This window comes from Strix uralensis, chromosome 3 (assembly GCF_047716275.1).
Source record: "Strix uralensis isolate ZFMK-TIS-50842 chromosome 3, bStrUra1, whole genome shotgun sequence".
Taxonomy (NCBI): Eukaryota; Metazoa; Chordata; class Aves; order Strigiformes; family Strigidae; genus Strix; species Strix uralensis.
The window spans coordinates 90,041,592-90,056,323 of NC_133974.1; the positions used below are offsets into that span (position 1 = coordinate 90,041,592).

Here is a 14,732-nt window from a genome sequence, read left to right on the forward strand (position 1 = left end):
AGCAGTTTTTTATGCTAACTGGCCAGTATGTTTTTCTTTCTGGAGATTATGATGCAAGATGAATATGTTGATAGGACTTGACACAGTATTAATGTATAGTTTAGCTGTGTCAGACTAACAGTGGACTAGAAGACTTAGGGTTGACATAGCGCTTAGGGATATGGTGTAGTTGAGAACTGTCAATGTTAGGTTAATGGTTGGACTAGGTGATCTTCAAGGTCTTTTTCAACATAGATGATTCTGTGACTTTTTGTTTGGCTGTAGTGTCTAATGTGGGCTATAAATATATATATATATAGATACTATACAGTATGATTTGACTTAGTTGCATTATCTTTATTGTGGAAAACTGGATGATTGTGATATTTTAAACTTCTGACACTCCTTCATTCTTACTCTCTTTGATATAAATAAGCAATTATATTTGAGAAAGAGGTTTCTCTTTAGTATTGCAAATTATAGATAATTTGACATAGAATTTTAAATTATTTTTTTAATCTGTGTTTGAGTGAAGATATTTGGCTTGTTCCTTAATTTATTTGAAATTTAGCATTAGGGTTAACCATTTGTACTTTTAGCCATGCTGAATTTGGTGGTTAGGGCAAAAACTTCAAAATACTTCGCAAACATTAAGGCATAACATCGAACAAGATAGAGGTGAAATCTGTTTGCTGCTTTTTAGATGAGGAAGCCAAACCCTAAGGGTAGCAACCTTTTGAAAGTCATACGGGAACTGTGACAGAACTGAGAACAGAATCTGCATTTCCAGATTCAAACATGTAATCAAACACCATCTCTATTTTTCAGAGAAATATCAAGCATTTTGAATGGAGTGTTTTGAAAGAAAGCTAACAGAACTTAGAGGGATCATAACACACTTTTTAATCTGGCTAAAAAATAAAGGATTTTAAAGATAGGATTCATGATTTCATGTAAAGTGAGTCTATTAAGAATTTTTTTTCATTTTCCAGCGAATTAAACTGTCATCTTCAGTCTTTTTTTCAGATTGCTAATACAGCCTGGCAGTAACTTTCTTTTATGCCAAGTCTAGCAAGTACTCTTCTATCACATTCTCTTTTTATTCTGTATGACAAAATTCAATATAAAATAAAGAGCTATGTCAGATGTTCTGGAGTATTAACAATCCCTATTGTTAGTGGGAAGCCTATATTAAATATATAAAGGCTGTGGGATATTAGGGGCTGTTCTAAGGGTTCACTTTTAATTAAAATAGGATGTAATTTTTTACCTGTCTTGAATGGGATTCGTATGATTTGTTTAGCATTTGTTACAGAATCTGAGAAGTACTTTTTATATAAAACATAGATACAGAGCTTTGGCAGCTCCAGAAATCCTTAGGAGACTACAGTGGATAGCAGACAGAATGTGCAGATAAAGAACCTTAGAAGTCACTTACCAATTCTCTTTTGGAGGTACTAGACTCAGAATGGTCTAGTGATTAGTAATAAGGCTGAGAGCCAGGAATACACAATTTATAATCTAGACTCCTGTATCAAGTTGCTGTCTATTTTGAGCAATCATCTTTAGACTTTTACAAAAGTGCCCACTTGTTAAGCCCTTCAAAGTACTAGTGCCTAAATTGATATGCCCCAAAGATTTTAAGACTGAGTGTTTGTGTGCTCCCAGAGAAGTCATTGGAGTATCAGCTATGAGGTGTTTCAACCTGAATGTCCCGGTATCAGCGTACCTGCAATTACTGGACATATTTTGCAAGCGTGGCCCTTGCCACACCATGCATGGCAAATAGGAAGACTGCCACAGTCCTGTTGACTCAAGTTCACACTGGAGTTCCAGCATGTCTAGTACAGCAGCGCAGAAACAGCAGCGATGACCTGGCCATCTGCCAGCCCAGGCGCATCACCATTGCTATCAAAACATTCTCAGGCACAGCAGAGTGAGATGGATAAGCAGTACGGCAAGCAGTGAAAGCAAAATCAGCCACTAACAAGCACTAGATACTAATATAGTGAGGCAAGCAAGCCCCACGGCAAGCACGGAAGCCTGCTGATCAATAGCTAAACAGCAATAACAGCTATAAATTTAATCTAGCGCATTCCAATCAAATCTGTCATCTCAAACCTTTTGAGTTCCACATTGGGTGCCAAAAAGGACTGTCGTGGTTTAACCCCAGCTGGCAATTCAGCCCCACACAGCCGCTCGCTCACTCCCCTCCAGTGGGATGGGAGAGGGAATTGGAAGCGTTAAAAGTGAGAAAACTCATGGGTTGAGATAAAGACAGTTTAACAAGCAAAGCAAAACAAGGCATTCATTCACCACTTCCCATCGGCAGACAGGTGTTCAGCCATCTCCAGGAAAGCAGGGCTCAATCATGCGTAACGCTTACTTGGGAAGACAAATGCAGGTCAGTCCCAATGTCCCTCCCTTGCTTCTTCCTCCCCCAGCTTTATATGCTGAGCATGATGTCATATGGTATGGAATATCCCTTTGGTCAGTTGGGGCCAGCTGTCCCGGCTGTTTTCCCTCCCAACTTCTTGTGCATGTCCAGCCTCCTCGCTGGTGGGGTGGTGTGAGGAGCAGAAGAGGCCTTGATGCTGTGTAAGCTGCTCAACAATAATGAAAACATCTCTGCATTAGCAACACTGTTTCTGGCAGAAATCCAAAACATAGACCCATAGCAGCTACTATGAAGAAAATTAACTCTATCTCAGCCAAAACCAGTACAGTATTTTCTTGCATTTACAAACAAAGCCATCAGTATTCCTCAGCTTTCTAGGAAAGCCTGCCTAGTTTTCTAGCAAGCACAAATGTTGTTGTTGCTGCACATCTCAAAGATTAACTGTCAACAGGGAGGAATTGTAAGAAAAATGTTTTGGTTATCACGTTAGCTTTTCTATACAGTGTTACACCTTTTCCTTTCCACATACCAGCTTTATCTTTTCTGTAATACTCCCCACCTCAGAGTGACCACAGAGTCAAAGTGAAATTCTGAATCTGATTAGAAACATGCTCATTTTCTGGTTGTCTTTGGATACTTGCTTTCTATGAGGTGATTGTGTTTGCCCTTTTAGTCCAAGTTCGGGGGGGAAAAAACAAACAAAAAACCCCAAACAAACAAAAAACCTGATAGCTTTACTTGATTAACAGAAAACATGTTTTTCCTAACTGGCATCTCGACTTTTCTTCTGAAAGTTCTGCCACTTCCATGCTTGTAATTTTGGTTTCAAATAGCTGGTTGAAAGCAAAGGCATCACTAGGAAGAGGGTAGTAAATCTATTTCAGTAGTCTGCAATTAAAATATATAACTTTGATATAGCAATAACTTGGTATACTGGAACATAATTTTTTCTTATGTTTGCATGCCCATGTTCTTGGTTTATACACAGCTTCTCAGTGTATAAACCCTTGGTAAGCATATATTTACTGTTCCTTTTTGCACTAATCTGTTAGAGATAGGCGTTATAAAACTACCCAGCCAGGGTGAAGTTGTTTTTTAAGATGTTGCAGCTAGACATCTTGAATGCTTAGGCAGAGAGATCCCTTGTTCAATTCCTAGCCATTGGCTCAGATAGCAGCTATTACAGCAGCATTTAATGTCAGCTTACACATTTTATTAAGCTAGAAGTGCTGGAGATTGAGTTAGGTGTTCAAGTATTTTATATGTAGTCTGGTTTATGTTTGATTTTCTTGGTCCTCGGCAACTGCTTTGGAATGACTTTTGTTCTCTATATTAAACCTCCTTAGGACTTTGAGTTCTGAATGCAACAGGGAAAGTTTGCTTATTTCTTGTGTCAACTCCCTGGTATTTCTTTGTTTTGACATCCCTATATTAACTCAACATCCATCTAAGAGAACAAGTCTTGAAGAACTGTTGTGATATTTAGGGGTTTTTTTCCAATGGTTGTCTTTGGCAGAGCTATCTTGTTAGAAATCCAATTTTAATTGTTCTATTATAGAAATGTCATCCTAAGCAGGAAGAGAGACAGATTTGTCCATGTCATAGCAACTACGGTGCAAATCAAGGAACTGCCATCCTGCTTAACTCCATGACTTGCTCTGTTGTTGAAGAGCTTCAGATATCAAGATGTTAGGCTTAGTGAACTGACACATGACATAGAGGATCTTTAAATCTTTTTGACACAGCAGAGCAGCTTCAGGAAAGAAAGTGGCAAAAGGCTGCTGCAATGGTATTGTCTGGCTTCTGTGGGTGGACTAGGAGTAATACAGAAAAAAATGAAGAACTTGCATCCTTTTATGTTTATCTCATTAATTTCAAATATTCATATTGTAAATATTTCAAATTCTATGTATTTGAAATATTTGTTGTAATTATTTATTGTAAATAGGATATAAACAGGTAGGTTGTTGGTGCTGTGATAGGCGATATTTTTAGTGTCTTTTATCCAAAGATTGTTCTTTTCTCATCAGTCAGGAAACCTCCATTTCTCCATTTTACCACACTGCACTGTAATGCTCAGGAAAGCTCAGCAATGTCTTAGTTTGGTCAAACATAAGGAAACAATAGTCAGTTACAGAATTCAAACTTTTCAACTCATATCAGCAAACACAGTACTTCTGTTGTAGGTAATTTTAAAACTTTCTAATATGATAATAAAAAAAGTTTCTGAGATAATTTTTTGTTGCTGTAACAAGATAAAACCCAACTAACATTTTGGCAAATCCATTTGTGTGAGAGGACTTAATATTTCTTTGTTGTTTGATATTCTTTTAAAACATCTTTCCTAGAATAAGAATACATGTATTTAGTCTGAATATTTCTATTTTACCCAAACTAAATATGAATCTGCAAAACAGATGTTTAAAACTATGATTAAAAGTACATATTATATCCTTAACACTCTCATGAAAATTATAGAATCCTAATGTTTCTTTTTTTACTTTTGCAGATAGCTGAGACCTATTTTCAAGAGGAGGAATGTATCCTTTTACTTGTAGAAATTGTTACGTGATATTAAAATAATCTGGCATGATAAAACATAAAAAACAAATGCTTTACCGCTGACTCACAGGTTGTGGGTCAGGGTTAGAAAGAAGTAAACAACCATAATTTACCCATGAATGAATATACAGTATGTTAGCAAGTCCTTCTTAATCAGACAGCTGGAATATGAGTTAAGTAATAAATCCACTTCCAAAAGCTGTACTGATGCAGTCAGTAGTTGTGCACAGACAAGGAAGTAAGAAAATATTTTCAAAGAACTTCTGTTTTTATAGGATAAGTTCTGTTCTAAGTATTAGTAACTGGGAATATGTCCAATCTAGATAGGGTATGTATTCTATTATATCAAATAGGGCATTGTTACAGTAAGAACAGCATTAGCACAACAGTGGATTAAAATATGTACTAGAAGTGTCTAGATTAGAATAAAAATACCAAACACACTGAGCTAAGGGAGATCAGCAACCTGCAAACAATAGCAACATATTGTTTGGCAAATGCTAATTAGTCAAAACCTTATCAAGGAGGTTTGAGAAACTGTCGTAGGAAAATATGGGTAATTGCTTCTGGGAACAGCTAGTTCAATGGTGCAGTTTATTTTGATTTGTTCCTAGATAATACAAATAAGTTTGGTCAAAAAGTTATCATAGTTGAACTGCTGCTAATTACTCTGATATATGTCAGTAACTGTGGGAGTGAATAATCATGTTAAATGTTAAAGTGAAATTATATTTTTAGAAAAGGTGGACTGGGTTTTCCTCTGTTTGCTTTTTAGGGAAAATTATCAGACTACAGAAAGAGACAAGAGTGGTAAGACCTTAAGGTATATATGATTCACTATGATGCATCATAAATTACAGAATCTGTGCATACAGATTATTTCTTTATGATGTAATTTGTTTCAAACAAAATACAGCAAATAGGTAATTGTAATGGTTAAATAACAAAGCATAAGAAACCTGGAAAGGTGTCATTGAAACCTAGCCAAATTATAGTCTGTAGCACAAAACCAATGAAATAACTGTCACAATATTATAAAAACAATATATAAAATAAAATATCCATCACTGTCTTAGAAGACTGTACTTCTGTCTTAGTCATCCTAGTTCAAAAGCATCCATCAGAAAATCCAAAATACACAGCACAAATTAAAGGCATGGAAAAATTCTGTAGTAAATTATGGCTCTTCGTGGGGATATACAGTAAATTTAAAATGCATTCAACAGTATGATAGAAAGACAGTTTCTTTTTCATAGAAGGTGCTTTAATCGAAGGACCCTGTATTTAAAGCTGATCAAAGGAAATATTTTTAATGCAATGTACACCTGATGTGTGGAATTCAACACCACTATATAATACATATTTATGAAGGATATCTCATCTGTACTTGCAACCATCAGTTTCCTGAGGTTAATAAAGAACTTACTTGATCATGTTGCACTGTATTAATTATCCATGACAGGCGTTTTAATTCATCCAGTGTAGAACTTCATATTAACAATAATTCAGGGTTTGTTGCTGTGATCCTCTAAGGCTATCTCTCTGATCTGTAATTCTGTTTCTAATAACAGATTTCTTGAAGGCAGGAAATATTCTTTCCATTAATATTGTTGTTCATAAGCAGTGCTATGTGTATGTTGCATGAGGCTAACAAGAAGAACAAGTATTGGTTATGTTTTTGTAATAATTACTCCAGTATTTTAATTAGCATTAATAATGGAAAATATTTTTTCTATATTACTAAGAACCTCATTCACTGTACTTCTATCTTCATTGTACTGTAGAATTCAATTTTAAATAGCTGGCAAAACATGGCTTTAAACAGAACAGCTAACAACTGGGGCTTGATGGAACTAGAATTATCCTGACTATTTCAAAATATATAACTATCAGAATACCTTTGTGAATGTATTGATAACCCTAAGGGAGGGGAAGAGTTCTTCATATAGAAGAGAAGTAAGCAGAATCTTCAGGAAAAAGAAAAAGGTGAAGTCAGCTGTCCAACGGTGTTGTATACAATGGTTGAAAAGAGGGAGGGTATTTTTTGAAAGTTTGAGTTGGGGAAATTTTTTTAATACTGTTTCCAGCTGGTAAATAGAAAGGAGCCATATTTTCAATTAGTTATGGTTATTAGCATCAAACTGTATTTCTTGAGAGCTACATGCTGGTATTCGTATAATTGTTTTGCTTTTCGTTCCCCAGAGATTTCATTTTTTGATAAGAGTTGTCAGCATAAAAACATTTTGCTCATTTCTTTTCTGGAAAAACTTTTGTTGGACTTAAGGCATGTGTAGAGGGGTAACTGAGAGAACAGGATTTTCAGTTTTGGAACTTTTCTCAGCTTATTTTACTACTTACTTGCTGTTTTCGTGTAATTTTCTATTTTCTATTATTTACTTCCTTGCACAGAAATCTGGATGCTAGCCATTCATTTTGATTCAGTTATGCTGAATTTCAGGTACATAATGATTGCCCTTTCAAATATGGTGCCAAATATAAATAAATCATAACACATCCATGTGTGCATTTTTCTTTAACCTTCCATTCAGATGAGAAGGCAATGAAGTTCATTCAACTTGAACGACTATATCATGAGCAGCTGCTTGCAAATCTTTCTTCCATACAGGAGCAGTGGGGTGAGTACAGGCTAAACTAATATGGCAGAAGAAAGAGTTAATTTGGTTTGTATTTCTAAATAATAGAGTATACATTTTGCCAGCTTAAAAATGTTACATAACAAAACCATCGTTTATATTAGAATTTCTCTGAGCTTGTTACAAGAAAAGTATTCCTGCTTTAGATTTCTTCTCACACATTTCATGAAAAAGGTGCAAAGTCACCTTTTTGTCATCCTTTATTCTATTAGTTGAGACTGATTGATCCACCGTTGTTTTGAGCTTATTTTTGGTTTAGGGTTGGTGAATCTGATATGATGAAAATAAGGTGTCTTGTGAAAATATATAATGCTTTTTTGCATAGTCTGAAACAAGATTGTAGAGCAAACACAGAAAAGTCATCAATATTTCTCCATTAATTAGTTTCACATATATGTTTTATGTTAAGCAAATACTACTTTTACAATACTTTGGGTAAAAATGATTTTGATTTAATTTAGAAAGAAAATGGAGAAGAGCAGTTCCTAGTGCAGTTACAACACTGAGGAATTCAGCTAAAGAACTGAGTGGTGAAGAGCTGGAAAAGCTTACTAGAGTTTGCTCTTCACATCAACAGTAAGTATAAGAAAATATTATTACTTTTCCAGTACTAATATGTTAGCACAGCTGTTTTCTGCTTGCCAGCATAGGGGTTTTAAAATAGTCAGTGTCAAAATAAAAGTTGCATCCCATTGACTTCAGTGAATTTGGTTATAAAGTGGTGGTTCTTTTTGATATGTAACTAAAATGTTTCTGTTACCATCAATTTTCACAATGTTTTAATATGGTTTGAGGAATGTATAGGGACTAGATCTGAACTGTTTTCAGCAACTCATTCATTTGCCAGAAAGGAAGTTTTGAGTTTTAGTATTTTCAGCCAAAGTAAAAACTGAGTAGCGTTAATTTAGGAAGATGAAGACTGTAGAACGGATGGTGGTGCTTGTGGCTAATACCTATTGTTTTAATAATTGTTTTTAAATGCAGTTGCCCAGCATTTCAGACTCCAGCACTCACACCTACCCTATAGGATTTTATTCCCAAATTTTCCACATTTTAGGACAATTCCCTAATGCTTTAAGTCATTCTCGTTATCTTCTGTTGATTTCATACAAGTTGCGTAAACATTATGAAGCAGTGATTCTATAGTTCCCTGGTGTGGCAGTATTCTGAAAAGTTTGAAATCTTAGTTCATACCTGTTTTGCCTGACCCATCAGCCTCCTGAATCAGTATATCACAGTAACACAAACTTTTGGACAGTGCCTAAGGTGCTCTTCTGAGTAGTAACACATACGGGATAACCATCAGGAAGGAGATCTGTTATTTCATGGGTGACTGTCCTACCTGCTAGACATTGAGTTTAAGGGACAGATGGAAAAAATTATACCAGCTGCCACTGAAAAATGATCAGCCGATGACAATAAGGAAACTAACCACATGCAAAGGCTGTAAAAAGACCAACCTGTGACAGGGGAGTTGCTCTCAATGAGATGGGGAGAGAGAACTTTGTCAAATACATTTGCATTGGCGTAGCCAGTCGGGATGTAACAAAAGCCAAAATGCTCCTGTTGTTCATAGAGAGTATGATTTGGCTTCCACATTTTTTTCTTCTGGGTGACCATACAGAAGTTTGTAAACACCCAGGCTGACTGCCAGAACCCGGGCAGGGATTGTTTGTTTCTAGCCTGAATGCGTTTGGGAGGGAGCCCCTGGAAAGCGTACTCCTGCATTTCCACAGGAGGAGGAGGCAGCTCTAGCGCCCTAGCTGCATGTTTACACCCACAGCCTGCTGCTACTGAGAGATTGCACTCTGAGTGCCTGCAGGGTTCCTCAGCCTACATTGCCTTGCACATGACCTTGCAAGCCCACAGAAGGATTAAGATTCAAGTTTATTGCGATTTATGTGCTGCAACAGCTGCACCTCCCTATTGTCACCTCAATTGTCACCTTGTTGAGAATAACTTTGCTTTCTCCTTCTCATTCTTCCTTGCAGCCTCACTTCAAAATACAAAATTTCATCATTCCCGGTTCTGAGAAACCCTGCAATTTGACAAAAACTAAGGCTTGTGTTCATTTGCCATGATTAGTTCTCTGTATTACTACTCTTCCAAACTCTCTAGGCAAAAGCCTATTTGCTTTTATTGTTTCCTTCTTTTTTCCTAATCTTTCATCTCAATGTATTTTGTAATTAAAAATATACTTTAATTTTTAATGAATAACATGCTGGTCTCGGAAAATGTGAGCATTTTGCTTTTGTAATTGAAAGTAATGTATTTTTCTGATACTCAAAGGCTACAGCTACACACTGGACATGTTTGTTCTTTAAAGATAGTTTTGAGTGTCCTTTATTTGAAGGTAAAATCTAAAAGTCAATGCAACATTTAAAAGCTTTTGTTAGGGAGTATGAACATCAGTACTTTTCCCTCTCGTCTCTTCTACTTTTATTTTTTTTTCAGTAGCTTTAAACAAAATGCCCAACATTTTATCTTCATTGCTGTATGAAAGGCTGCGAGACAGATTGTGCATGATAAAACACATTGTGCATGAATCTCTACACAGTTTGCAAAGTCTGTTCTGCCTGTTAGCAGTGCTGACTCACCTGCAAATCCCGGTGGAGTGGGAGCTGCTGTATCTTACAGTACCCAGAAAACGTGTCCCAGTGTAAACAGTCTGTGGAGAGGGAAATACATTTTGTTGGGTTTTTTCCATTCCTCAGTGTCTGTGACAGTGATCAGTAGTTTTAATACTAGTAGATACTGAATCCTTACATGATTTTGAAAGTTAGTAGAGTTCCTTCTGAGCATAAACTTTTACAGGAGTTTAGATCGCTTGATACATTGCGGTAAATTTTCTTTTGACTGCTTTCTCAATTAGGTCGAGCAATGTTTAAGCTAATCGGTCTTCTGATGATATTCACATATGGTACAGATCTGTGCTTCAAAGTATGCTATCATGCTGACACTGTTTCAATGTAAGAAAAGTTCTGTGCTAATATTAGAGCACAGCAAAGGCTTATAAGATTTCAATGACATTTGTTATGAAGAATGTTGCTACTAAGTTGTTTAATTTATTCTTTTTTTCTTTATTGCTGCAGGCCACAGGCATCCAAAAATAAGGTAAGCAGCTGTTTAATTAAATTCTGCTTTGTCAGAGATTGCTAATAAATATATTTTTAGTGTTATTAAATATAATCTTTCCAGTTCAGTAGAAACTGTTTGGATGTCTCAAAAAGTTATAGTGTTCCTGTTTAGTTGAAAAAATTACCGGAAATACTATCATATTTTACAGCTAGTAGCTGCAGAAAATACCTGGGAAAGCGGTTGTTTGCTTCGGTTAATGGAATCAAAAAATTTAAAGGAAAGCGAACCTGCTGCTTTTAAATCAGGTATGTGTGTGTGTATGTACATGTGCATAAGTTTGTTTTAAATGTTATACTGTAATGAGGTATTCCTATAAATACTATGAAGCTATTTCACTTGAAGCTGCAGCATTTTTTGGATTCCCACAGATTCATCCATTTGTGCGAATTTTAATTTTTTTCACAACTGCACAATGGACATACTATGTAATTTTAATTAGTCGTTGATATTCAGAATTGTGATTAAAGTAATTCTAGCCTCCATCAAAAAAAGGCTTTTAAATGTGCATGCATTTATAGCAGCCTACATAAGCTACAAAATTGTGTAAAACTAGAGATAAAATACATAAATTTGTATCTTTATAAGATAAACAATCTGATGACAAATATTCTGAGTTGTAACAATTCGATATAGTTAACAGGGTTAGTAACTATTTTAAATTACATGCAGTATACTGATTTTGAGACACATTTTTCTATAACAGCACAGAAAATTAGGAAGCTTTTGGGGGGTCTGGAAAAGAAAAACACACTTCAGTTAATTTTTTTCAGTACACACTTTTATGTCAGCTTCATTTTCCTCCTCCTGCCTTGGGGCAGTGACTGTTTTGTTTGAGTAATTTGTTAGAAGCATTGGGTTCTTATGAAACATTCACAAATTAATGAATTGTTAAAATGGAGACAGAGGGGTAAAGAGCAGACTACCAGGCTGTGCTTTATCTTTCCTCTCTTTCAGCAAAAAGTTATTTTTTGCACCACATTCCAGTTGCCAAAATTGGCCTAAATTGAGTACCTTTCCTCAAAACCAGCTAGAATTTCTCACAAGATGAGGGTTGGTCTAAGTGACCTCATGCAGTTCAACCTAAACTATTCTACAAGTGTGTATCAGCCAGGGTGTTCAGGAGAATCAGGAATTAATTAAGATACAGTCACAGTTCTCTACATGTGTGGATCCTTCTCATCTTCATCCTCTTTTACCATGACTTCTATACCGCCTTTTCTCTGTCTTTGTTCTTGTAACCTAACTAAGCACAAAACATTGAAAACATGAAACAAACATGTTCTACAGCTCAGAAAGCAGATCAAAAGAACCCAATGCTTTTTATTTTTGGACTGTTGAAAATTCCCATGGAAAAAAACTAGGCACTTACATTTTTTCCATTGTTTTTATTCAAAGTGGGAACAAAAGCTTTCTGGAGAGCAGATTTCTGAACATTTGAAACTTCTGAATTAAGAAGCATTTTGTGTCAATGTTTAAATGCTGTAGTACAACATCTAGACATATTAAACTTAATGTGGAAGTAATTAATGGTGTAAATGGATTTTTTTTCATGCCTTTCTCTTAATGTAGCTCCTGTCAAAATGTCATCAAAATCTTTGGGTTCCTGTGAAATGTGTGTAAATTAATAAAGCTATGTCATCTGATAGAAAGCAGTTCTGCTGAGGATTTTCCAGCAGTGCTAAATACCTTTTCAGTACAAAGATATGAATATTTCAAGCCTAACTCAAGTTTAAATGCTTAAGATTTGCAGAAGATGCATTTTAAAAGGTTAGCACATTCTTGAAGAAGCAATGTCTTCTTGCCCTGACAGGTCTCTTAGAATCTGTTAAGGCAATGTGTGGTCAGTTAGCTACTGCTGCCCCTCACTGAGTCAATGCATCAGCAGCATGGGGCTGAATGTTTTTGTTGCAGTTAGAAGGTTTTGGGTGGGGAAGGCATCCATATGAACTAATACAGAAATTGGACAAAGATGATCCATAACTCTGAATTTGTATACACCGCTCAGTGCTGTGCAAAAAATCTTCAAGCTGTTGACTGAGTGACCCAGCTAAGGACTACAAGCAATATGACCACCTGGGGCTGGTTCTGGATTTTGCCTGAATCCCAGCAGAATCCTGTGCTATAATAACTATACAGTTCTTCCAAATATTTAAACTAACCTGTTCAGCATTAGCCTAAATGCATGGTCTTCTCATTGAAAACTTAGAATGCTTGTTTTCTGCTTTTTGGGTGGGGTTTTTTCCCGACATCATGAAAAATGAGAAGTAAATGTGAAAACTTTTTCTTCTTCTCCTAGAAATGTATCTGCCAATCTGCAGGAAGAACTACATAACTCAATTAGCTGCTAGTAGTAGAAGTCTGACTTATAATGAGACAGGAGAAGGACATTCTCAAGTGGTTTGAAGACTGTCCTTGATATGAATTCAATATGCCCAAAATAAGAATTTATCTAGCAATTATCAATAAGTATACATAAAGATATATATTACATTGTGGAGTTTACTGCACTGTACTATGGTAGCATCTTTGAAGTAAAATCATACTTCCTTACTAATCTAAAGCAAAAATTACTCCATTGACTTACTGCAGGCATTTGGGAACACAGTTTGAGTCTCTTTAGGCAGTTGATCCTAAAAATTCATGATTCCTATCTCCTGGGGATACAGTGACCAAGAAACAGCTTTATAAGAAGTTGGCTATTCCAGATTCCTGGGAGAGTCACTGAATTAGTTTTCTGCCCTTCTGAGCAAGGATTGCAAATGGTCTGTTCTGTTACATTTTCCTTTCTGGCAAATTTTTTCTTTGAGTCTACCAACAGAGAGAGCTGGGTCCTTAAAACTATGTGTGTATATTAAAAGATGAGATTTGATATATCCTATATCCATTAATTTCTTCAGTTTCTGACCGAAAGCCTTAATAACCCTAGTGTTAACTAAAGATAATCAAATTCATGTGTTTCATGAAACATTTTCTAATGAAATGATGAATTTAATAAAACCCTTAGCATAAGTTTGCAGCGTGTACCTGTAGACCTGTTTACAAGGTGAGGAGAAACTGCTTATAACCTGTTTTCTTCTAGGTCATATAGGATTTGTTTTTAAACGGGAAGAGGGACAAAGATGGAGAAGTGTGAATCCTCCACTGGTAGAATGCCGTAGGTCAATACTCTCTCTGCTAGGCTGTCTTGGATTAACAGGATAAAAAACTGGTGTCTACAGGTTTCTGTGATGAACAAAGGAAGTGTCAATTTTAAAGTAACTCTGTGTGGGAAAAATAAAAAAATTCTTAAATTACCATAAGTGCTTTTGTTGCTAGAATTTTTTCAGTAGACACTTTGTTGTATCTCTGACAGTGAGATAAAAATTATTGCTGCATTGGTGGGTATATCTTCATTTAACTTAATAGAAAAAACCTTTTTTAAGTAAGTGTTCAAATATTTGTCTTAACTTGCCTTGAGTCTGTAGTGGTCATGGGTTGTCTAAAGCAGGTGTTCTGAAGTAGGTGTAAAGAAAATATTGAAAGCTGCTAAAAATTTGATGTGGAATGTAACAACGATCATTACATCTCAGTTCCTGTACATCTGTAGTTAGATAACAGTGCTAGGATCATTTATTACTCTCTTAGGAACAGAGCCCTGAGTTCAAGAGCCACCTTTCATGATAAAGAATTTGATTTAATTTCTGATTCCATTTAATCTTTGTTGCAGTTGGGTCTGCCAACAAAGGTGCCTGTTGTAATGTGGATGTATCACTAGGAAAAATTGACAGATGGTAACAAAATCTTGTACCAATAATCCAGGCTGTGTTTGAACTCGTGACCTATATGTGAAGGGCTCAGTATCCTGTTACAAATCCCTTGAGTTATCTACTCATCTGTGTCTAATTTTCAAAGAGTCCCTGTCTCATACCCATTTCTTCTTTCAGTGTTTCACAGAAGTTAGGTTTGCTGTACTCTTTCTGTCTGTTAATGTTGTTCTGATTTTTTTTTTCTGCATTTTGAGA

General features: G+C 35.8%; 1 protein-coding gene across 10 annotated transcripts in view; it reads left to right on the plus strand.

The window, feature by feature from the left end:
* CNST (consortin, connexin sorting protein) overlaps positions 1–14,732 on the plus strand; it is a 52,930-nt gene that overhangs the window by 22,127 nt on the left and 16,071 nt on the right. For all 10 annotated transcript variants that reach the window (XM_074863281.1, XM_074863273.1, XM_074863282.1 and 7 more), the window contains 5 exons: positions 4,887–4,917; positions 7,489–7,575; positions 8,055–8,169; positions 10,686–10,707; positions 10,880–10,976. In XM_074863281.1, coding sequence (XP_074719382.1) covers positions 4,887–4,917; positions 7,489–7,575; positions 8,055–8,169; positions 10,686–10,707; positions 10,880–10,976 — 352 coding nt within the window. The remainder of the gene's footprint in view (positions 1–4,886; positions 4,918–7,488; positions 7,576–8,054; positions 8,170–10,685; positions 10,708–10,879; positions 10,977–14,732) is intronic.